This window comes from Cimex lectularius, unplaced genomic scaffold, assembly GCF_000648675.2.
Source record: "Cimex lectularius strain Harlan isolate CLEC.00 unplaced genomic scaffold, Clec_2.1 scaffold74, whole genome shotgun sequence".
NCBI lineage: Eukaryota > Metazoa > Arthropoda > Insecta > Hemiptera > Cimicidae > Cimex > Cimex lectularius.
The window spans coordinates 563,728-589,055 of record NW_019392795.1 but is presented as its reverse complement, the minus strand read 5'-3'; the positions used below and the strand labels follow the sequence as shown (position 1 = coordinate 589,055).

The 25,328-nt window shown below is 34.6% G+C and overlaps 1 protein-coding gene across 3 annotated transcripts in view; it reads left to right on the top strand.

The window, feature by feature from the left end:
• The window catches only part of LOC106667540 (afadin), a 163,204-nt gene that overhangs the window by 35,112 nt on the left and 102,764 nt on the right, over positions 1 to 25,328 (top strand). For all 3 annotated transcript variants that reach the window (XM_014395543.2, XM_014395544.2, XM_014395542.2), the window contains exon 3: positions 23,469 to 23,661. In XM_014395543.2, the coding sequence (XP_014251029.1) occupies positions 23,469 to 23,661 (193 nt within the window). The remainder of the gene's footprint in view (positions 1 to 23,468; positions 23,662 to 25,328) is intronic.

Sequence of the window (25,328 nt, the reverse complement as noted above, 5' to 3'; positions counted from 1 at the left end):
GCTGGTAGGAACAAAATTAATTATTAGTTAATAATAATTTGTATCTTGGTCGTTGCCGATCATCCTGGTCCGCTTCAACTCGTTGTTCTTCTGCCTATCAGAAACGTTTCGACTTTGACCAAATACCTTAGAAATAGATTGAATACGAACAATAGCTGAATATGGTGGGGTGATGGACATGTGGTCGTTTCCGATCATCTTTGATTGCCTATCTTCGCTGTTTCTGCATATCCTATCAATAAAAAAAAAATACTATAAGTAAAATAATCATCAATGTTGGAAAGCACTATTAAATTCTGAGGTAGGAAATACTCAGTTACGTGTTTTGTTTACGAAATGAACATGTAGTTTTGTCGTTTCTGATCATCCTGTTCCATCACGCGGTTTCTGGCCGTCATTCAAATTTTGACTTACATCAGATACTATATATTGTATAGAGAAATAACAACGTAACGCACCACTCACTATGGTGAATCATCAATGATCAATATTTTGTGAAATTTCCTTTTTAACGTTTCCGTTCATCCTGGTCCGCTAAACTCGCTGTTGCGCTGTCTATTAGACTTTAACCAAATATTAAAGAAACATTGAGGACATGTATTTGGTCGTTTCATTTCATCATAGTTTGCCTAATAATGTTTGCCAGATGTGTTTCAACTTCAAACAGAAACCATATAAAGATTGGATACGAGAAATAACATTCCAACCTACCATTAACTATGGTAATCATCAACAAGTAATAATAAAGCTAGATCAGGGATGAAGCCTTGAAGGTAAATAAACAAACTTGTTTTCTGATGTTGTTATGAGCTTTCGGCTCTATTTGCAAAAAATTGCTCCCAATTAAATAGTCAGGGCTCTAAAGGCGTAAAATACAACCGAAAGCTCGACATCAGAAAACAAGTTTTTTACCTCCATAGCTTCACCCCTGATCTTCTAGCTTTATTGTTTATCATTGAAGGCCGATACTATACTCAACGATATCAAAAACTAATATTTTATGAGAATTATTTTTGCGGAGCGATGAGGCTGTTGCTTGATCGTTTTTTGAATATTCAGTAGTGGCTCAAGAATAACAAATAGAAAATGTTTCTTAAAGATTGTCTTTCCTCCACTATAGAACAACGTTATATTGGTTGTTTTCGATCATCTTGTTCAGTGCTCGTGGTTTGATCAGTAAGTAGATGCGGTTTTTTAAATTTGTGTTAAGAAATCAAGCTACAGACTCTAGGCTGGAAGGCCAAAAAATACTTAATTTCTTGCCGTATGAAACGTCTCTCGCAAAGAAATGTTATACTTCCTCCGGACCTGGAGGATTGCTGAGAATTTAATTTATTAAAGAATTCCGATCGGAAGGGAAAAACAAGCAGGGAACTTTAAAACGTAGAACTCGGCCTTCTTTTACGCTACCGATGACATTGAAATTCTTGTGCACGAGTTTGTAGTCATGGCAGGACGTCAGCAAAATTCATACTATTTGTCACAGAAAAGTAGCAGATGTAAACGTAAATACGTGTTTTTTTAAATAATATATTGTACAAAGAAGGAATGACATGTTACACTGGTTTTTCTTGTGTTATTAAAAGTAATTTTGGAAGGTAGGGAGGACATTTATATCTTTTAAGTCTTGTCATCCAGTTTGCCTTGACTCACTCCAGCAGAAACATCCCACTCTCCCTTGAAAACTACGATTGTACAGCGTGATTGTTTTTTAATTTTTAAAAGTTGTCAGCTTAATTTCTTAGGCTTCCTATCCTTAATATGCATAAATACTAATCAAACATTAATTCAAATCTATAAGAACGCCATCTTTCAAACGATGTCGTGTTATAATTTGAAACTTTAATGGTGTTTTAGCTCATCGATTTCTAAGTTGTTTTTAGTTTTATAATCTTGCATTTGCAGGAGCAGATAAGCAGTCTTAAGCTGCTTTGTACTATGAAAATGGCGTGGTGGGTTTTAGCCCACGTGCAACAATTTTTGCCTCCTCACCAAAATAATATGCAATCCCACCAAATGCACATGTCCTTTTTTGGCTTTTCCCATGGTCGCTGCAGAACACTTCTGCACAATCCAATTTTATCCTTCCGTTTCTTAATCTCGAATAAAATCCTCGCACAGTAAATACAAAAAGTCATATCGGAAATTCTGTCTCGTTAACTTCGAAGAGAGGTATATTTCTGTAGAATTGTGACTTTTGTTTTTGTGAAAAATAAAGACTTATTTTTGGTTGTCCTGGTCAGCATATTCTGAATGGTATTGATTGCCAGACTAGATTTAATTCAATACCTTTAATATCAGTAGTTGGCCAATGTGTTATTGTGTCAATTGTGTCCTACCTAATACCGAAACGCATAGTAAGTTTTATTTGACATAAGTTTGCTATTTCAAAAATAAAACCGTACTAAGGAACAAAGTTTTATTGCTTACATTGATTAATTATCTCAATAAGAATAATATGAAACTAAAATTGCAAGTGCTTTACATAAACACATTAATTGTTTATAATTAACTATTACATAAACAGCTTATGTCAAGATAATTAATTAATACATAAACAAACGTGGTTTCTAAGTTTATCGGCCCTTGACGTTGGACATGAGAAAAAACAACTTTCTGACCAATCCAATGGCTTGAAGGATTTACAACAATTTACATTTAAAAAAATCATTATTGTAAATGTTTATCTAAATATTGGCACTACATGATTATTCAATATTTGGTTTTCACGATACGTGCAAAATATTAATACTAATAGTTTCTTTCAATTGAAATTACTTCTCTCCACACGTATTTTATGACGTGTCAAACATGAAGATTAGCCCACTTTGGGTTTAAGTCACGTCCGCCACATCATAATGTGTACATCCCTCTCGCTATGTCACTCTTATTCGGTTGGTGCCGCCCAGTTTTTGACTCACTTTTTGACAAAGTGAGAAAAAAAGTAAAAATCATATCAAAATTTTATCTCGGTCGGACGGCCTATAAAACGGCTAGCTGAAATAATAGGGGCAGGCAGAACTTCTATCTGCAAGGACAACCCGTCTGCGACTGTGTTAAACAAGCCACGACCGGATTGGAAGAACACCCCATGACTTCAATGGAAGAAAAACACCGCCTTCCGTCATGCTCACAATCTACGAGTGGATAAACGATAAAGACGGAGAATTTCACGCCTGTTATTCCATTAGCATAAGGCGCGTTTTTTCCTTTTTAGTAGGTTACCAGTGTGAGGTGCAACCTTCTTGAACACGGGGGACTTTCTAAGTATAAAATGCAAAGTTTTCTCTGCTTCAGTTATTTAGAAACGAAAGTCTAAAGTCTTCTGAAACTAAAGAAACACTTCCTTTTCAAAACGTTGTATATTTGATGCAGCTGTGCTTATAAGAAACCCGTCTTTTCCATTAATGCCGCAAACACTTTCTTCATTATTCGAAAGTTTTAAAGGACATTGAACGCTAGTCATTTAGGTCAGACGTATTATACATTTTAAATGTTATTGAACTATATAATTTTTTTAAAGTAAATCTTTAAAAAACGCCACTACCTTGACCTTATCTAATTGGAAAATTGGCCCCTTTCTGTACCACTATCTTGGGAACACCTTGACCAAATTGTATGAAATTCTGTACAATGTTGGTTTACTGTTTGATGATGATTTTGAACTATGCTTTAATCAACACGTGGCCTATTAAGAAAAATTTATATCATAATTGAAGAAATAATTGTCACTTAAAAAATAAACTTTGTAAAGGTAATCGTACTTTTTTTATGTGAATGTTATAATTAACCAATTTTTTCACATGCGTAGTGTAAATATTGTGAAATGTAAATTAACTTATTAAGCTCGTTTTTCTGTTCACAATATTCCCATTTATGAGTTAATTTCACTTTGGCTTACAAATAAAATTAGTTTATTTCGCAATTTACTGTTACAAGCATTATTTAGCAACAACTAACAATTCGCTGTTTATTATTTAAATGAGATAAAATAATTTATTTATTGGTTAGATGAAAAACAACTCTTTTTCTGGTATTTTGCTGTTATTATTATAACACGTTACGTAATTGAATAATATATTTTAGGGAGCTAATCCGACCAATAAATAAATCGGGTTCACATAACCAACAAATAATGGTGGCTTGTACAAAGAAAAACACGACAAAATAATTATTGCATATTTTAGGGATGGTTAGCGTATTGTTTGAAGTTACTTATCATCTTGGTCTGCCTATCCTCCCTAATTTTTGTTGGTTCGATCGCGTTCTATTGTCAGATTCCATTAACACTAAATATAGCGAAATACCGAAACGCGTCCGAACCAATAAAAGCAGGATAGACAGACCAAGATGATAGGTAGCAGTTAAACAATAGGTTTATCATTCCGCAGAACACATGAGGAAATCTCACAATATCCATAGTAGCCGACTCGATCTTGTTTTTCCTTTGGAAATTGATTTTTCAATATAGGTGAAATCTATTCTTCTAAACCCCATACTTGATTTTTTAAACATGTGTTAGTGTACTTCTTTTGGTCGTAAAGTGTTTATACTAAACTGTCAGGGAAGGATTGTAATTTAAAATCTCTTTTTTATTTTTTATTTTTAGGTAGTGACGACCTACCACGCCTTGTTTCAGTTATCAAGCTTTTTCTAGTGCTCATAAACATAATTACCATAAATCATTACTTAAGTAGTTTTTGAGAGTTGTCTCAAGAGGTATTATCATGGCTGGTTTTAATGATCTCAGGGCAGAGATATATTAAAATTTATATCTTTACAGACGATTGAGTAAATGAGTCCTTGAATTTAAAGAGCAGAACTACTACAGAGAATTGCCGATACAGAATATCCTCGATTACTTTTTATGGAATATTTTCAGTGAAAAGAAAAACATGTGCAGGCTCGAGTCTTGTTTTTTTGTCGCCCGACGGACTTTTCACTTCTTGTGACACAGTCGGCACTTTCGACGTGCTACTTCTCGGGCTGGGAATTAGGTAAAAGTGTGTCACCCAAGGCAAATTCTCAACACCGAGGCCTTTGGTACAATGGGGACCGCTATGCATTTGTCCCAAACCGAAGAAGATTCCAGGGAGATTAGTCAGGAACAAGAGGCATTGTTACCATCGGCCGGTCATCATTTGAATACAAATGAACCCAAAAGGAATACCAGCTTTGTTCGGCTTATGCCAACGTCTGGAGCACTTTTCCGCTGAAACTTACGAATGACACGAAATATCCAACCCTTTGGACATTATCTCTTCTATTATCGCTGATGCATGTCTTTCGGATTGTGAAACGCTCTGAAACATAGGCGTTGCCGTGAACAATGGGTGGAGGCGTAGACGTTTCCTCTAATCAAGTCACCTTCCCAACGCGCTCTTTAAACTTTGCCCATCATGAGAACAAACTTGTTTTACAATCGATTGTGATAGAAAAGGAAGAGCACAGTTTATTTACAAAGGCTTGTAATTCTTATTTGTTTGACATTTTATAAGTTGGATAAGCCTTAATCCTTATCCTGAAAGTTTGCTTTAACATTTTCAACGTAAATATTCATATTCAAAGCTAAACTGGTGAACATTGGTAATATCAAAGGAAGCCTGGGGGAAATACACAATTTTTGCCCTGATGTGTAGCATTATTAGAGAAACACTTAACAAAATGGCATACATTTAGATTTAGTTTCAGAAAATTTAGCATAAAGACATAGCTTATGCATGATAATTATGTCCATTCATATATTCCGAACTATGTTTAGCTTATAGTCAAAGATAATATTTGCTCTATTCTGCGATTAGTAGTTATTATTTGGCAGTATATATTTGTATAGGCAATGCGTCTATGTACAAAAATATTTGTTCAGAACATATATTTGTATATATATATATATATATATATCCTATATTCTTCAGTTTAAAACAGAATAGACGATTCAAGTGTTCGGATACAATGGCTTGTGTATTTTCTACAGCCAAAAATGAATGAAAAGAATCGCTGATGTTGCTTTCCGGCGGATGAGGAATAGATCTACTTTCACCTCTGCTTTCGCAGTTTTCGCTGCATCCCTCCGATCCACTTCCAATTCTCGCATTCACCGTCCAACGAATTCGATCATGATCCGCGGACGATTCCCCCGAGTCGCGTCGGCTTTCTCGCGAGGAGAGAAATCGAGGAAAAATTTGCTAGTTGTCCCATAAAGTAAAGAAAAAACAACAGTCGAGTGGAAGCTTGACGGATAGAAATCGCCCGGAGCAAATGAAACAGGTTCCTCTGTTGTAGCTTAATGTTAATTACCGACATCCGTTCTATTTGCGGGTTCGAAGTCGCCTGGAAAGATGAGGTTTTACTTTCTTAAAAATATAACTGTGATTTCATTTTTTGTTCTTTTTTTAAATTATAACGGTTAAAAGTTGACGTTTTGTTTGATTGTCTAAAAAACAAAAACTGATTTCGTTTATTCAATCAAATTAAAATAACTCAAGGAAAATTATATTTATATTCATGTATTTATTTTATATATATATATTCCTGCGATAAATGTAATAAATTCCTTTGCCCATTTCTCCAAAGCGATTGTTTTTTTAAATAGCAAAAAATCAAATTTTTGAAAAAAGATGTAAAGCATGAATGGAAAGATAGTTATGGAAGTTTGGAGTTCGTGAAAGTGGGAAACTCGTCGTCGCAGACAGGAAAGGAGAGCTTCCTCCCAATGCCCTCCGACTTAACCTACATTTACCTGACCTAAAAAGCATACTTTCACTTTAAAAAAATGAAGATAAAACCTAAATACAAACACGTCCAATTAGCCAGGATGATAAGTCAAAAGGAATCCGCAAGTAAAAAAAATGTAGTGAAGTCACCACCAGACGACTTTCTGGTCGACGTCACGACCAGAAGGGTGCTCCATTCAACAAACTATGAAGTATGAACCCTTGTCTCACTTGTATAATGAGCACAAATGGGATGATTCATATATCTATTTTTACAGTAACTAATGGCTTTTTCCTGTTTGGCAATTTTTCTTTCGAAACTTTTCATTTCGTGCTTCAAAAACATTGTCATATTTTTATTTTACTAGATATTCTATCTGATGAAATATTTTTTACATCATTCATTCAAATGGTTGAAAAGTTGCAAGGTTCAAGAAAAAACACAAAACAGTTGTATTATACCGAACTCTGTCTCATTTCCTTTCGTCCAATTGTTTTAAAAAGTTTATTTTCAAAGAGGTTTTTCTTATTTTATCCCCTCCCCAGAAGATTTACAAGAAAAATAGAACGAAAAGGGCAGATTTCCATCTTTGGGGAGTTTCATGGGGGACTTTTACAGCTTAATTTTCAACCTCAGACCTGCTTTGGACTTTTTGCGGTTTTGACCGTTAATGAAATCTCCGCCCATTCGACTTCTACGTGAAATTAGAATTCGTTTAATTGCTTAAAATAAAATTGGGTTTAGGAGAAACTTCTATTTTACTGTTTTTGTCGTTTCTGATCAATGTCGAACTCTTTTCGCCTCGAGTATAATGTAATCGGATACCACATCAGATTGTGTGGAATAAAACAAATCCTCTACTGAGTATGAAGGATTGATGAATTTGTAGTTGTATTGTTTCCGATCTCACTGGGTGATTTGCTCGGTCATAGTTCACAAGTCCATAGAAATTATTTGCTTATAAGTGGCTTTTGTCATCTATATTGGTAAGCATTGTAATATTGTAGGGTGTAAATTGAAGATAGGGCTCTTGTTGGGGTTTTTTGGATGATGAACTTCGTGTTTGGTCGTTTCCGATCATCCTGGTCCACCCAGCCTCGCTGTTTCGATTAGCCATAAATCGTTAAAAAATACTTCCTTAAGTTTTTATCGGCCAATACGACGCGTTTTGACTCTGGAGATGTCAAATTCCGTCACGCGATTTAAAGGCCAAAACTGCGAGGGTAGGCGAACCGGAATGGTTGAGGACTTAAAAAATCAACATCAATTTTTTTTTTCTCTACAGTCATTTATTACATTATTAATTAAAAAGCCTCTTCCCCCAACATTCCTATAACTGATCATATTAATTATTTTTAAATAATAACTGATTATGAATTCTCAAAAGATTTCCCTGTAAGATTGGGATATCTCATGGATCTCTATGGTTAATTTATAGACTTTATTCAATCATAAATCATAAATGTTTTCAGGGGGTTTCGAACACCTCAAACCCTTTTAAGATTACACCATCCATTTTCATAAAACTAAAGGCGAGAATTTCTTTTTCAAACTTCAAGTTGAATCATTGGTTAATTTGGCTGGTGACAAATTGTTAGTGTAACGAGACATAACAGTTATTAAGGGGACAAATATTCTTGTTAGATGAAATATTCACTCTTGCAATTGCTGCCGATTGCTTCAACGGCAATTATTCAAATTTTCTTTTGAATTTTTTTTTCAAGAATTCTTCCTTGGAAAATGTTTTCTCGTCAAATGTCTCGGTGTACATCGTGTATGTACAATTATTATGTGACAAAAATAAAAAAACAAAATTCTGCCCTGATCAAAATCCTTCAGACTTGATTTGTGCAATTAGTGAAAAATGAATGATAGCGATTGAAAACAGGAATATCCGTTTCCGCCGTGACCCGAATGAAAAACGCGTGACGGTCTCCATAGAAAACAAAGTCGGCCTTTTGTTGTACACATTCAAAACACTAACTTTCATATTTGAAATTAGCCGACCCAGAACTTTGTGGAAAGTTTCCACTTTCGTGACTTAGCTCCTTGTCCTCTTACTACCGTACCACAGTGTTTTTTCTCACGATAAAAATGGTTAGAATATGTCAAGTATAATGTCTTGCTGAAAGAAATTCTGTTCTTTTTAATTTAATAAAGTGCATCATAAAGACGTTAGCGGCCTTTTTGCATATATTACAATGTAAATCTGTAAACATTTATTATGTTTTAATTTGAGGATTATGAAGGGCCTGTCATCATCACGTATAATTTGAACTCGTGTTACGGACGTTATTAATGGCCGCTTGATGCTCTAATAGACCTATATCTAGGATCAACACCTTGGTGATCATTGCTGACAACAGTGTTAAATGGCGGTGATGGTTTCCTTCATGGCACGTTGCATGAATTGTCCGATAGTTTATAGAAAACCATTCCCGAAAATCGTCTCGGTCACTGAACAAGACTTGAAGGGCGTTTTGAAGCACCATTGTCATGTTAAAATCGTTTAACCAAGGGGCGTACCATTAAAAAAAACCGTCGTGACGGATTACCTGCCCTCGCATTTTGTCGCATAAATTTTATCTCTTCCCTCCCAAAAGCCCTCTCCACCGTTGTTATTATACTATTTTGGAACCATTGTCCTCACGGGATGAATGCGTTTAGCAACCCCCTACCATACATTCTCATCGGTGTACTGTGCTCCCTTATATGAACAAAGGACGAGGAAAGTGAGGAAAGCATTGCTACTTCAGTCCCTTTTATCATTTTCATTATTCAGGTTCTGTTATGCACAGGATGACTTTATATTGTGATTACGGTACAAAAGAAGTCTAAAATATTGAAACTGAAATTTTCCCATAAAAACATCTAAAAAACGAAATAGCAAAGATTTAAGGAAGTAATTGTTTATAAAACATAGAACAAAAATTAACAAAACAATAATTATTCAGAAAGCGTGATATGCGGTCTGAATAATTATCGATTAACGGTCACTAATCACCACACATATCAAAACAATTTTAAACGAACGTAAACAATTTTAGTACAGTTGATCCAATTAGTTGATACTCCGAACCAGCTGAACTTCAAAACCCTAGATATTTTTAGGATAATCGTAAAATATCCCCATAAAGACATATAGAAAGAGTAAAGTAACACTGTTTTAAAACATTTTGAAATGAAAACTCAAAACAACGATTAATAGCAGCTTGAAAGTTGACACAGACAGTTGACTCAATTAATGATACTCTCGAACTTGCTGAACTTCAAATCCCAGAGATTTTTGGGGGAAAGCCGTAAAATATTCCATTAATGATGTACATAAAGAATAAAATAATACAAATTAAAAAAAAAAAATGAAATGGAAACGTGAAACCACACTAAATAACACCGTAAACGAATATTGTACCGTTGAACCAGATCGATGATACTCTCGAACTAGCTGAGCTTCAAATCCACCTACGAAAACATCTCAACGTCTTAATAATCGTAAAATATTGCATTAAAAACGTATATGAAGAATAAAATGGTACAAATTAAAAAAAAGAAAATAAATAAAACACCGATTAATAAATAGCATAACCATAATTTTTGTACAGTTGATCGAGGTCAGTGATACTGTCGAACAAGCTGAACATAATCCCAGGGTTATTTTAGAGATACTCGTGAAATATTCCATATAACACAGATAAAAAATGAAACCTAAAACCACAATAAATTACAGCATCAACGAATTTTGTACTGTTGACCAGATCGATGATATTCTTGACCTAACTGAACTTCAAATCCACCTACAAAACATCTGAAGAAAGAAATACGCTTGTTTTATCTTTGAAAAAAGTTTTAAAAAAGTGCAAACATAAAAGCATTAACGTATAACATAAAATTCAATGATAATATTCTCGAATTCAATTCAGATCAGAAAACTCATCTGTAGAAACACTTGTAAAATTTTCCCTTAAAAATATATCTATAATAATCTATAATCATCTGTAAAAATAAAACAACATAGATTTGAAACAACTGTACATACAACCCAGAGAAACAATTAATAAAGCATACAGATTTTCGCACAGTTGATCCAATTATGTGATATTCTCAAGCTAGCTCAACTTCAAATCCATGTCTTTCTTTATGGATACTAGTAAAACATTAATTTAAAAACAAAGCTAAGAATACATACCACATATTAAACAAATCTAAAACTACAATTAATAACAGCATAAAGGAATTTTGTACAGTTGATTCAGTTCATCTTACCATTGAACCGGTTGTTGTCAATTTTTGTGACTTCCGTAAGATGCTATGACAAAAACGCAATGTCGAAAAACAACGTTTAGTTCAATATCTCAAGAATAACATATTTTAGACCTTAAAGAACAATTTAACAGCATAAACGACTTTTGTACAGTTGATGTGCGATTCTCCATCTAGCTAATCTTCATACACCCTATTAATAAATTATTAAATCATCGGTAGCAATTTTCAGATCAATGCACAAAATATATAAGGTAATATAAGAATTAAATATATTTATCTTGGGACTGTAGACTTCATTGATTGAGTGGATGGTTATCTTGAAAAACGAAGGAACCTGTTCTCCCCTGACGTCTGTTGCATTCGGATAAGAACAGAATTTATGCTCACTAAGGTCTCGCCGAAGTTCGCCTACGTCTTTTTTTTCCTACATACGAAACTGGAATTGTTTTGTACTGGATTGTCGTTTTTTTCTTCCTTCCTTCCAGCCCTTCGTTAAGCAAGAGGTCGTTAACACCGGTTTCGTCTTATTCGCCGTTATTGGGGCCAATAGTAATAATATAAACATCTGGCCTTGGGCCCAAGCGATGACCTCACCGATAGTGACGTGCCTCCGTTGCACTTGTGCTGACAGTTTGAAAAACAAAACTTCGATAATGCCGTTTATACCGTAGAAACAGTCTAGTAATTATACAGTGTTTGAGATTAGGAAATGTTTCCAAAGGACCTCTGTAGATATTTCTAACAAGATTTATGATTGTGCTGAACAAATCAAACAAAGTTTATGTTCGGACGGTTGTCCGTCAAACACAGACGCAATTGCCATATGCAATCGAATTTATTCGGTTTTGTTATGGATTTAGTGCATGCACATGCTTTTCAACCTTGTGTTTCATTCTTTAATGTAACAATCGGTATATTTATATTCATCGTGAAATATTATCACTCAAGTAACTTTGGATTATTAATTTTTATAGCCGAATATATTTTTATTCACCGGATTAACTCTGAAAGCATAAATTTAAATTTATGCTTCCTCGTGAATATATGAACTTAAATCTTATGATTTTACACCAGCTATTTTCAGACGCCCCCTTGGGACATTTTGTATTGTGGAATGGTGAAATTTTTTCCAGCAAAACAGAATGCATTTATCGTCCTTCTTGCCTGGTGTAGTAGACCAATAAGATGAAGCACGTGCCCAGATGAAGAAAGGACGAGCTGGCTGAGGGAAAAAAAGGGGGTTAATAACTCGGGCAGAAGCCCAGGATTTTTTTCCTGTTGCCACATGTTTTCAGTTCTTCCTGCAAATGTCACTGATGATCCTGGTTAATTGCTACTGGGACGAATGTAATGAATTTCCAGGATTGTGATTATTGGGAGTTAATAAGTCGAGCAGAAGCCAAGGATTTTTTCTTTTGTCGCATGTTTTCAGTTCTTCCTCTCAATGTCACTGATCATCCTGGTTAATTGCCCTTAGGGCACGTCTAATGAATTTCCAGAATTATGATTATCGGTGTTAATATTAATCTTGGAGCTGAGGATTTTCTTTCCTTCCTTCCACAAACTTTCATTTATCCCTTTAAATGTAAGTAGTGATCCTGGTTAATTTCTCCTAGGATGAATCTAATGAATCTCCAAGATTATGATTGTTGTGGTGTAATATTTCATCCTGGAGATAAGGATTTTCTTTCCTTCTATAAGCTTTCAATTCTTCATCTAAATGTCACTGATGACCATGGAAATTGCTCCTAGGACAAATCTAATGCATTTCCACGATTATGATTACTGGAGGTTAATATATCTTCCCGGAGCCCAGGATTTTGTTTCTTATTGCCACATATGTTCAGTTTTTCCTAAATGTCACTGATGATCCTGGTTAATTGGTCCTAGGAGATAACTAATGAATTTCACGATCATGATTGTTTGTAGAGCTTTTGTGTGTTTATAGATTTCCTATGTAGGACGGATCTAATGAGGGGTTGATATTTCGTCCTAGAGCCGAGGATTTTCTTTCTTTTTTTACTTTCACACATTTTTATTTATCTCTCTAAATATCACTGATCATCCTGGTTTTCTTAGGACGATTCTAATAAATTTCCACGATCATTGTTTTCTTTTTGTGTTTATGATTTTATCTTCTATTCTTAAGCATTCCGAGCTAGGAAAGTTGGAAGTGCAGCAAAAGGAATTCAACTATGAAGTAATATTAGTTGGTTATACGAAGCGGTCTTTAATTATTTATTAGCAATTTAAACTTCGCTCTGGAGCTGGCAGATGCTCTAATGTCTAGAGGATTCCATAACACTCTTGACCAAGTGCGCCTGCAAGTTTTTAAACTAAACGGCAATTTTAAATTGTCCTGCAGTACGTTTACCTAATCTGCTAGATGATTAATTATTTTGATCGAAATCTCAGTTTTCACAACTGCAAGGCATGATTGATATGGAAGTAACAAAGCAAAAGTTCTAAAGACAAATATAATTAATTTTTAATTAAAGAATTATTTCATAATAAAACAAAATTAAGACGACAAAAAGTTCAGAAGTTTCTATAACAGTAAAAACTTCTTCGTCCCTTTTCTCATGATTAAGAGTTAGTTAATCGCGATTCTTACAAGTTTTCTCCGAAGTTTTCTAATTAAATGGTATGTTTTTGAACGTGATGCACGATAAAATTGATATAAATTCTTTTATATATATATATATATATTTTTTACAAGATACAATCCAGCATTTGAGGTCCCATTGCTACGGAATATCTGCATACAGACGATTCCGCACGACAAGCCCCTGATTGTTGGAATAGATGTGACTCTCATAACATTAGCATAAAACAAAAAGGAAAAAAAATATCGCCTTGTGTCAGTACGTGATTGTGTCTTGAAAGAAACGACACGTCCGTTTAAATCTCCTTTTAATCATTTACGTCGTAATTGCTCGTTTCTATTACCCCGTCACAAAGGATTATGGTAATATCCTCCGATTATTGTTTCGCATATAATAACAAGCCCAGGTGTTTCTGTTTTGATTCGTTGATTCGATCGGAGCATTTAGTTGGATAAAACAGCACATACTTTTGAAAACGTGTATACTGACAGTTTAACATTTATAAACATTTTAGAATCGTACACGTTTTGAAATAGAGATAGAATATCTTCAAATACATAATGTATGTTACCTATTTGTAAAAAAGTATGTAGAATCAATTTCTTTCAAATCTTTCTAAACATTATATTTATCATTATTATTTAACAATAATTATTTAACAATACTAGTAGATATTTGGTATATTAGACTTTTTCCCACTTTTTCTACCTCTTTCTTTCTCACTTTGTGTTTCTTGTCTATCCAACTATCTGCTATTCGATTGCTATTCTGTCTCGTCCCTCCACCCAAATGATCTAATCACTTCGCTATAAATAAAATATCAATAATCTCACCAATCAATCTCTTTCTCTCTTTTAGCCCTTCCCTATCTCATCTCCACCTTTAGTTTTCCCATAATGTATTATTATTTCTCACTCATTTAGTCTCCCTTTATCTTAATTATCACTTTTATCGTCACTCTCTTTCTCCCCTTCTCTCTTTAAATTCTATTTTTTATTTCTCTTAACTTGATAGGAAGGATTTTATCTCTCTCTCTCTCCTCTCTCTCTCCTCTCTCTCTCTCTCTCTCTTCTCTCTCTCTCTCTCTCTCTCTCTCTTCTCTTCTCTCTCTCTCTTCTCTCTCTCTCTCTCTNCTCTCTCTCTCTCTCTCTCTCTCTCTCTCTCTCTCTCTCTCTCTCTCTCATTTATCTCACAATTGGTGGTTGTTTTAAGAATGTATATGAGAATGGTCCTGTTTGTATTCGTATCATATTTTAATTATTGGCCGAAGTTTCGGAGGTTTTGCCTCCTTTTTCCTGGCGGAACTTAGACGACTGCAAACAAGAAACGAATAATATTCTTAAAACTAGATTTTATCAAATTGAGTTTTTGAAAGAATCAATCAAGAATCTCCCTTAAATAGAACTATCCTGATATCTGGTAATTTTCTCTTTTCGCCTTTTTTGAAACTATCAATTTAAATTAAATATTACGGGTTTTTCCGTTTTATTGTGATTGTAATAAGTTATTTTAATTAGGTTTTAAGTTTGTAAGAGTAATCAATTGCTCTAATAATTGTATAAATAGGGTATTTATATACTTCGTATTTTTCAAAGTAAGGTTTAAAAGTCAAGGCGTATTTCGAGGATCGTAAACCCTTTTTGAGAAGCTGAAATTTGTATTTTCACATGGACTAACCAAATAGTAGATTAAAAATCAATTAGATCTTCTGGATTTGTGTTTAGAGTAAATTTATTTGTCCATAAAAATTTCACGGTTGTAATACGGCATCTCGGTTTTAAAAAAATGTATAGATGCCATTTTAAATGACTTACCTAGTATTTCAAAGAGTCAAGTTTTTCGAATACGCCCTAGATTATTAAGGAAGGCATTAACCTTTCTTTCTTTCTTTTAACAATGCAGACGAGTGCCAGTTTAGAACTGTACAGTTAACGCCTTGCTCAACATAGTAATGTAATCAAATGTGTTCCATTCACTATTCAATTGTCTGAATTTCAATCATAGGACAATCACCTTTCAACTTAAAAACGTTTCTAAACTTTTCTATATTTGCCGTCAAAACATGTCCAATTATCTAGGCCTGAGATAGAAAACACAACCTCGATTTTGTTCGTATCGTTGCTTTATTGTATAAATATTTTACGGTGTTTGAGCAATTTCAGAGGTGAAATGTTTTTTGTTTTAAATCCTTCCCATCCGGCTAAATGTTGGGGTGAAATTCGTCCTTAGAAGTGGTTAATCAAGGTTCATTTGGCTTTCCCCTTGATTGCCGCCGAACTGTATTATTATACTGAAATCCATTTTTCATTTTTTAGTCTATTGAGAATGGACCGTAATCTTTGTGTTTTGAAAGGATGTTTTAGAAAAAGATGATCTGTAAATAAGTAGATACTGCTGGTTTTGAAGCTGCTCCCCCATCGAAACCAAATAATGCCCTCATGTGTAAAAACACAAGTATAATTTCATCACAATACCTTACACGTCAAAACATGAACGGTGGAAAAGCGAATGAGCAAAGAAAAGTTTTGTCGTCTAATCAGCAATCCAATTATCTCAAAAGGGAAACTTGATGAGAAAACTTTCAGAAGCTCAGAAAGTTGATGTAAAAGGAAGAAACGCATTTCGCGTTGACGCTTTTCACAGGTTTAGTCTGTCTGCCCGTGGTACTACTTGTGCGAATTGTGTTCAAAAGATTGACCGAAAAAATAGGTCTCATATTCTCTTATCTGGGATGTACTACCACACTGCGAACATATCTCGATAATATTTATCAAAGAAATATTTCGTATTTAATTAACAAATTCGTTTAATAATTGCGTTAATTTGTTATCAGCTGAAACCCTAATTCGATCGAGTGTAAGTAAAGTTGATAACCACAATGACTGGTAATATCAACACTAATTAATCATTATCAGTTGGTTTGATAAAAACCGAGTAATTCTTTTTATAAACTAAGCAGTTTAGCAAGGTCTGTATTATCTGTAATTTAAAAAAATTGCATTCATCATCAGTTGATATATCATATTATATTTAGCTGGCGCTAACGCAATTTATTTCAATTTATCAACATTTTGAGCGTTTTTCCCGTTCTGATTCGTCCTCTTTTACGTCGATGACGCGGCTAAGTGACAGTCTTTGTTCTGCGTTGTTAGATCTCATCTAGCACTTAGGTGCTGCCAAGGCCGGTACTGAAAACATAATCAGACCGACAAGGAAAATGACATTAGTCTTCATTCTCCCAAATGTCTCAAATGAGTCTTATTTTTTATTTTAGTATTTACAGCTGCAAAAGCTATTTCACTATATTTACTGTGAAAAAAATATATACTTGGATTACTCCATATTTGCTTAGTAGTCATAATTGACCATATTAATTAGTCCAATTAATTATTCTTTTTATCTAAGGTTTTTTGGTTGAGGTGAAAAATAAGTGTCACGAGTGGGATTCGAACCCAAGACCTTCGTCTAAATACGCTGTCGCTCTAACCACATGAGCTATCGTGACTTCGATCCCCTCGGACACCAACTCCTCACCTACATCGTACAACTGTTCGAATTTTCCCTCTATTTGCGATAAATCCATATGTCATGTAATCAAGATTCGATTCTCAGCGAGTTATCAATGGGCCACGGGGAGCTGTTAGTGAAGTAATTACTTGTTTCTAATTGTAAATCATATTTGCTTAGTGGTCATCATAATTGACCATATTAATTATTCCAATTAATTATTATTTTTATCTAAGGTTTTAGGTTGAGATGAAAAATTAGTGTCACGAGAGGGATTCGACCCACGACCGGCTAACACTTCCGAAGTCACGATAGCTCAAGTGGGTATTTAGCCGAAGGTAGTGGGTTCTAATCCCGCTGTGACACTAATTTTTCATCTCAACCGAAAACCTTAGATAAAAAGAATAATTAATTGGTATATACTAAGAATTCATTTCGCGCACTGGTTTTAAAATATAAAGTAGTGGAATGAATTCTTTGATAATCCTGTTGTGTTTTTTGCTTTAATTAGTTAAACGTTGGATAATTAATTTTGGTTTTTGACTATTTTTTGACGGGTTAAATTTCTCCAGCTCTCTCTCTCATTTTGTTTTCCTTTACCTCATCTAAATCTCACTTTTAATCACTCTCCCCTTGCTCTCTCTCTCTATTTCTCATTCTCTCTCTTTCCCTCTTTCCTTTATTTTTCTCTTCCTCGCCTCTCTCTGTCTTTTTATCTACCTATACCTCACTTTCTCACGTTTTTTCTTTCTCTGATATCTCATTCTCCCTTCTCTTCCAATATCTTGCTCCTCTTCCAATCTCTCTCTCTCTCTCTCTCTCTCTCTCTCTCTCTCTCTCTCTCTCACGCTCACACACACACACACACACACACACACACACTTCTATAAAAAGAAGGTTCTTTATTACGTCTTTTCCGATAAATTTGAATCCAATCTCTCACTCTCGTATCTCACAGAAACTCACACGGGCACAAAGTTTGAGGTTTGATTTATTATTTTACGTAGAACAGATGCCAAAGTTTACAAGGTTTCCAATTCAAATGTTCAAACTTCCATTCAGTTTTGAATAACCTTTTTAGTTTATGGCTCGTAATTCAATTAATGGAACAAGCGTGTAATTTATTGTAGTTCAAAATTTAACTTAGCTCAATAGAAACACACATAATTAACATTTGATGATATGAATTGTCTATAACTAACTTTACTGCAACTGAACTTATTTTTCGAATCAGTAGGCGTAGTAATTTGACATATTTTTCTAGAGGCATATTATTTCTAAGCGTCTAATTTATTGTACTATGAGTTGGGCAGTGAGGAGCTATTCTGGAGTTTTGTAATAAAACTTTAACAATAGTAAAACGAACACGAAAGCGATTATCTGAGCAATAAAGATTATAGGGGAGAGGGCTTATATTTGGAGAAATGCATAACAAATTGAAATAACAAATTAATAAAATTGTGCTATTAGATTCACGATAGCTTAAGTGGTTAGAGCAGCGGCGTATTGAGCCGAAGGTCGAATCCCACTCCTTACATTTACTTTTTCATCTCAACCAAGACTTTAGATAAGTAGTAATAATTAATTGAAATAATTAAATAGGTCAATTGTGACCGCTAAACATATATATGTGTTCTTTATTCGATTTGATGGGACGAGAGGAGGAAATCATTTTGTGGCCATCTGTCCAATATTAAAATAATTTCGTATACTGTACTCGAGCAGATAAACTAAACTTTAAAGAATTTGTAGAGTAGGTATTCATAAGGCAAAATTTTGGATTAAACTAGTATAATTATTGTGTAATATAAGATTTACAAAGCTCTCTCTGAAGGCCCGGAAAAAGTATGATTTTGCTTGTAAGTATCGACGTTTCAATCAAGTCTGATTATCATTATTATCATCAATAAATAATTTCAAAAAGAGAGTCTCTAAATATGATTAAGTATGGGTAATGAAAAATGTTTATTACATGATGTTAATGGCTAGTCCCCTTGGGTCAGAAATTTGTCAAGAGGTGTTTCTTTTAAAATATATCGTTGAGGTAAGTTAGGCCAATGTATATCATAAAAAATAGGTACGATTGAGTAAAAAATGAAAAGGATGGTTAATGTTTACTTGTTGTATAGTTGTAGAAAATTTGCACAATATGATAAGCGATTATAGCTCGAAATTCGGAAAACTGGAAAATCAGTAGCAAAATGAGTAGAACCAGAATTCTCAATTCTCGATGTTTTTGGTGTGTTTTGATTAGTCGCTGTTTGTTTTATCGGTCGTGGCTCGTTGAAACATCGTGGAGGACAAGCCGATGCAAGCAGAAACCCAGAACGTAATTATTTACACTGCCTTTTCGTCATATTCAACTGCTACGTTAGCAATGGGCTCGGAATCCCGAGAATGCCAAGGAGGAAGTGCTTGAGTCAGCGGCGAGATTGCCATTGTCTTACGTCATTTCTCAGAAAGGATTTTGCGGATTGCACCAATACCTATGGAAGGAAGGAGAGCGACGTCGTCCCAAGGACCAAGGACCCGTGTCTCAACCGTTCAACGTCTTTCAACCGCCTTGAAAATGTTTCCGCCCGCCCTCCCACCTTTGACGGGTAGAACAGGTGCTCAACGAACTCAAAAAAACATCGCCTTCCTTTGCCATTTTCCCACAACTCGATCGCCATGTGAATTCCGTCCTCATATCGATATGCAAATTATCTTTCTCCCTTATCGCTCCACATCAAAAAATCCTTAAATCAAACTTTACCGATTGTGTACATCGTAAAAACAATTTAATTTAGTTGAAAATGAATTAAAGTCTTTTATGAAACTTTCCTCATCCCCGAAGCTATCTCACGATATAGATCTCTATACAATTTCACAATCTCAACTAATTAAACACTGCCGCTTCCTTTCATTGTGAACGAAATTCTGCACAAACGCCTCATGTTGCGGTCTTTTTATTGTAATAATTAAATTAGAAATATATTTCTCATATTCTAAGTACGTACGATCTCTGAATGAGGTCTTAGAAATGATGAAAGTCGGATGGAGTATGGGTTTGAAATTTCCAAAAGATAGTTTTACTCACTGTAGCATTAAACGCTCATTATCTGGTTGAAGTAGTTGCAATCACGTTCTAATTATAAAATAGAATTACAAACAATTTAAAAACCTTAGCTATGGTATGGTATGGTGATATGGATACTAGGAAGCGGGGTTTGTACTCCCCAGGCACTGTAGCCTTCTGGCTTATTGTACCTTCCTAGTTCCTTAGTTCAGTGCAATAGACTCAGTCCTTCTTCTTATCAGGTTATTGACTGTCGCTGCTGCAATTGCATTCCCTAGATTTTTTTCGATTGAGCTGTTGCATCGCATTCGAAGATGATGTGGGTGGCTGTTTCCTCCTCCTCATTGCATAATCTGCAGATGGGATCATCGTCGTATATGCCCATGTTGTGTAGATGTTTTCTCAAATGCCAGTGACCGGTTAGTAGTCCTACTACTCCTGTGAGTTTAGCCCTCTCCAATTACAGCAGTGAGTTTGCCAGTCTTGATGAGGGTTGTTTCTGCGATGGAGGATTCTATATTTGTTTTTGATATCCCAACTATAGGTTCGTGGCCTTGCAGATTCTCCTCTGGCCAGTCTGTCTGCTTTCTTGTTACCCAAAATTCCTCTGTGCCCTGGCACTCAAGATGGTTGTGTTTCCCCAGGTTTTAGGGATTTTGGATGCATTCACTGACTACTTTTGATGTGATTTTTTTACATGCTAATGCTTTAAGGGCTGCTTGGCTATCAGATCTTATGAGGATTTTTTTGCCAGTGAAACCTCTTTTAAGATTTTCCAGGTCACAAGCGTTGATGGCATTTATTTCTGCTTGAAAGCACGAAAAGTTTGATTGCTCGCTTTGGGCTCCGGTTCCTCGTTTGTTTTGGAGCCATCTGTATACTATATCGTTGCATGTGATGCTCTCCAGTGTTATTCCTCTCCTTTATAGTCCGTTGAGACTTTATAGGATGTTGTAAAGAATGTTTCCGGGAAACCTTTGCTAAAAGCAATGGATATCAAGATACATTTATCGACAGGTTTCTAATAAAAAGAATAAAAAATTAACTTTAAAAGAAGGAACAATCAAACCACACACCAGAAATGAATCTTTCGGTTTTCGTTGCTTGGCATATATTGGTGAACTATCAGAGAAAGTAGATCCAATTCTTAAACGTGGTTTTAGAGTAGCTTTTAGACGTATGCGTTCACTTCCTCCACACAGGACACATCCTCTCAAAACCTAAAGACAAGGTTGACAATTTAAGAAAAAGCGGGGCTTACAAACTCTTTGCAATGATTGCGATTTTAAATATAAGGTAAAGCGGCAGAGAAATTAAAACGAGAGTTAAAGAACATTTGCCTAAAGCGAACTAATTTTCTGAATTTAAGGACGATCTAAATGAAACAAAACATAATTTCAAGTTAAATTTGAGTACGACAGTGTTACAACAAAGGTAGGGAAGTAGATTGGTTAGAAAAGTTGGAAATAAAAATTGAAAAATTAAACGTGTAGAAAAATGAAGAAATAATGGAACGTCGCGGCGACAACCGACAAACTGAGTAAGAAATCTTCTGTCTGTTGGAAAATTATGAAGATCTTTGTTCCAGCTATACAAATCCCAATTCTGAGTGTGAAATTCACTTTCTAAGAAATGGAAATTTACGAATAGAATTTACAATCCTGTTTTGAGTAGATATATACAGGTTTAAAGCTAAATTTGAACCTACCTATTGTCTCTAGTTTGTACATTCCTTTTTTTCCAACATCACTTCTTAATTAATTATTGAGTTATATTTAAGATACGAAGTTGTAATATCAATTACGCTTGAGTGACAATTCCATCAGGGAATTATGTATGGGATAAAACAACGGTTCCAGCATCTCCTTAATAGAATTAGGCTGAAATTTCTTCCTTTGAGGCTCACGGAAAATAATACTGATTAATCGAGATAAAGATGAACATAACGTATACTTTTTTTTGAATTAGTAGCTTACCAGGAAGAAGGCCCGAGAAGGCCTGTTAAACGTAATCCTGATAGATCTTACACAAAGAACTTTTAGAAGTTAATCTCCCTTTAAATTTAGGCTTGTGGTCATTGTACGCAAAGATCGTGGTCTATTTTTATTATCAGAAGTCCTGACTAGAAGATGGTAGAGGTTTATTTAAATTAAGGATTGTACAGTTTAATAAAGGACTTCTCTGTTTAAAGGATACCTTCGCTTACAGGTCAATTCAGATGTATGTGCATGGAAAATTCATTTTCTATTTAAGGGACACTGGATAATAAAAAAAGGACGAGTGTGCTGTCTTTAAAACTACAGAAAAACTCTGAGTAGGCCAGATTAGTTTTTGAATTTTTATTAGGTAGCATTAACGGTCTCTGTGTGTTAAAACGACTTTTTAATTATGTTTACAATTTATTGATTCATTGTGTTTCATGAATTTGTCAACTTCTCCTCACCCTCAACCAGTCTTATTTCTTTCCTTTTGATTGAATATAAAAAATATATTTTGCATTGTATAAATCCACTTTTCCACATCCTAAATGTATTTGTTAAATGTAAACAATGTTTGTAAATCCCAGGCCCTGAAGATGATCTCAATAAAGATCGAAACGTTGGCACGATAAAGAAAATGTTTTTCTGAAACCTACATCACACCAGACCGCATCTCACGATTTCTGAATAATTTTCTTTCCAATATTGACTCATTTCATGATTTCAACGTTACTTCAGTTTTTTTAATGTTAACATAGTCCCGACCCGATAAAGATTCAATTTCAAAGAAAGAAAAAAGTTCGTTTTACGATAATTTTGGGAGGTCTAGTTTAAGAACATTATAGTTAAAGCATAGCAAAACTCTAGGAGGGAAAATGTTAAAAGATCATTGAAAATGTACATCTAAATTTACACCTGTTATTAAGTATCTGTAAATACTATGTATTATCTGATGGTAAACGTTTATTTCAAGACTCGAGAGGATACCTCCCGAAAGACAACAAAATAAGTGACACCATTTGTTTAGGTTTAAATAAACTTATCCATACAACGAAAAAGAATAAGAATCAAGAAATGACACCATGACTGTACTTAGCAGTTGATAGTAAGCAAGATAAATTAGCAATTGATAATTATTTATATATTGAATTGGCAAAAAGCAATATTAGCTGTTCGAGGTTAACACTCTTACTCTCCTTGGAATAAACCACGCGGGTCACAAATCGAGTCAAAGACCAACATTTCCAATTATTAAGGCCTGGCATTTCCTCAAGGATACATTTTAAACTAAAAACAATCAAATATACCAATAATATCAATTAATGTTTTTATCTTTTTCAGGATTTAGAGTTTCATGGGGTGATGAGGTTCTACTTCCAGGACTCGGGCCAAAAGGTGGCCACGAAGTGTATTAGGGTAGCTTCGGACGCCACGGCCCAGGTCGTCATAGAAACGCTCATCGAGAAATTCAGGCCTGACATGAGGATGCTCTCAGTACCAGAGTACGCCTTGTACGAAATACACGAAAACGGAGGTAAAAATCAAATATTTAAACTAAATAATAATTATACGCTAGGTGACACAATGACAGAACTAGGATTTAACGTTAACTATAATAAAGAAGTTCCATGATACCCATAAAAGAACCAAATAAACAAGCATTTAGAGTTTTCCCTAAACTTTATTCATTATAAGGTGGAAATATTACAAAAATATTAAGTGAGAAGAATATATAAAAAATTGTTTCATTAACTCAATTCTAATTCTAATTCACCTGGTAATTATTTACAGTTAGCGCTAACTATAAATTATTAATTTTCATGCGTCATTAATGACAAGATCATTGTTAATAATAATAATAATGACTCACCTCGTTAATTTTTAATAATGACTCAAATAAGTATTCCCCTTGATCTCCAGTAAGTTACAAAAGACGTAAAGTTGATTAAGGGGATTCTTCACGTTAAGTTTACATTACCAACTTAATTATTAAATTGATTTTACCAACTTCTTTGCAATCGAGTTGTCAGGAAGTAATGAAGAAAGAGCACTTTCGACTCTCATACCAAGATCCACGTGTCGTTATAAATTCCGGGAAAATGTGGCGTTAATAGTATATTAATTGTCAAATAGAATTAGTTAAAAATGAATATTGTGAACCTCGTTGACCGTGATTGTTAAGCTGGTCAGGGTCTCCCGTGGTTCCAATCTCGTCCTTCCTCTTGAAAATTTCCTGACCTCTTGTAGATATTAGATCACAAATTGTACTTCGGCCAAAGTGAAAACGCAAGGATATTTAAACAAAATAGTACCAGATTAAAATGGTATGAAGGTTGTTTTTTTATCACAAATAATAAAATTAAATTTTTTTCTCGCGATCTTCCTGTAAAAGTGCATCGTCGGGTTTAAAGGTTGAACGAAACGGTTCAGCTAATAGCATGGGAACAATAGATTTATTAACAGGAAACGACGTGAAAAAAAAGAATCTCTTCCCACGATTATACGTGTGTTCATCGGCTCGAACAGACGAATAGACGTCGGCGTGGTGCAGGGGTTTCGTTTCAGGCTTTCAACTAGCAAGTTCCAGCGGAATCTAAAGTCGAAGTTCACTACAGTCATAGTGTTCAATCGGCCCCAAAAATGATTCCAGACATTATAATCTGAGGTTTTCTGAGTGGCTGGACCCATTCCGGCTCACCTCGTTCCCCTCAGGACAATATTTTATTATAATTTTAAATGTTTTTCTATTTTAAGTTGCGTTGAGATGTTTTTCCATATTTTAAATTTTTACTACAACTTTTAATTCATTATTTCTTAATAGTACGTTTCTCCTTTTGACTAGAAAATAGTAGAAGCTGCCTGAGAAAAATGCTAAATTAGTTTTCTGTTTATAATTTATTGCTGCAGTCTTAATTCCAGAATTTCGAATTATTACACATTCCTATTCCGTTGTTTCCTGTTTTGAATAAAAATTAATAAATTAGTCATAAATAAAATGGGCATATGCGTCTCAAAGTTTTTTATTACTATTTCTCACACTCGCCCTCTCTCCCCCCTTTTTTCTCTCTCTCTCTCTCACACTCTCTCACTCCCTCCCCTATCATAGTTTTTGTATTACTATTTCTCTCTCCCTCCCCCTCCCTCTCTCTCTCTCTCTCTCTCTCTCTCTCTCTCTCTCTCTCTCTCTCTCTCTCTNTATAC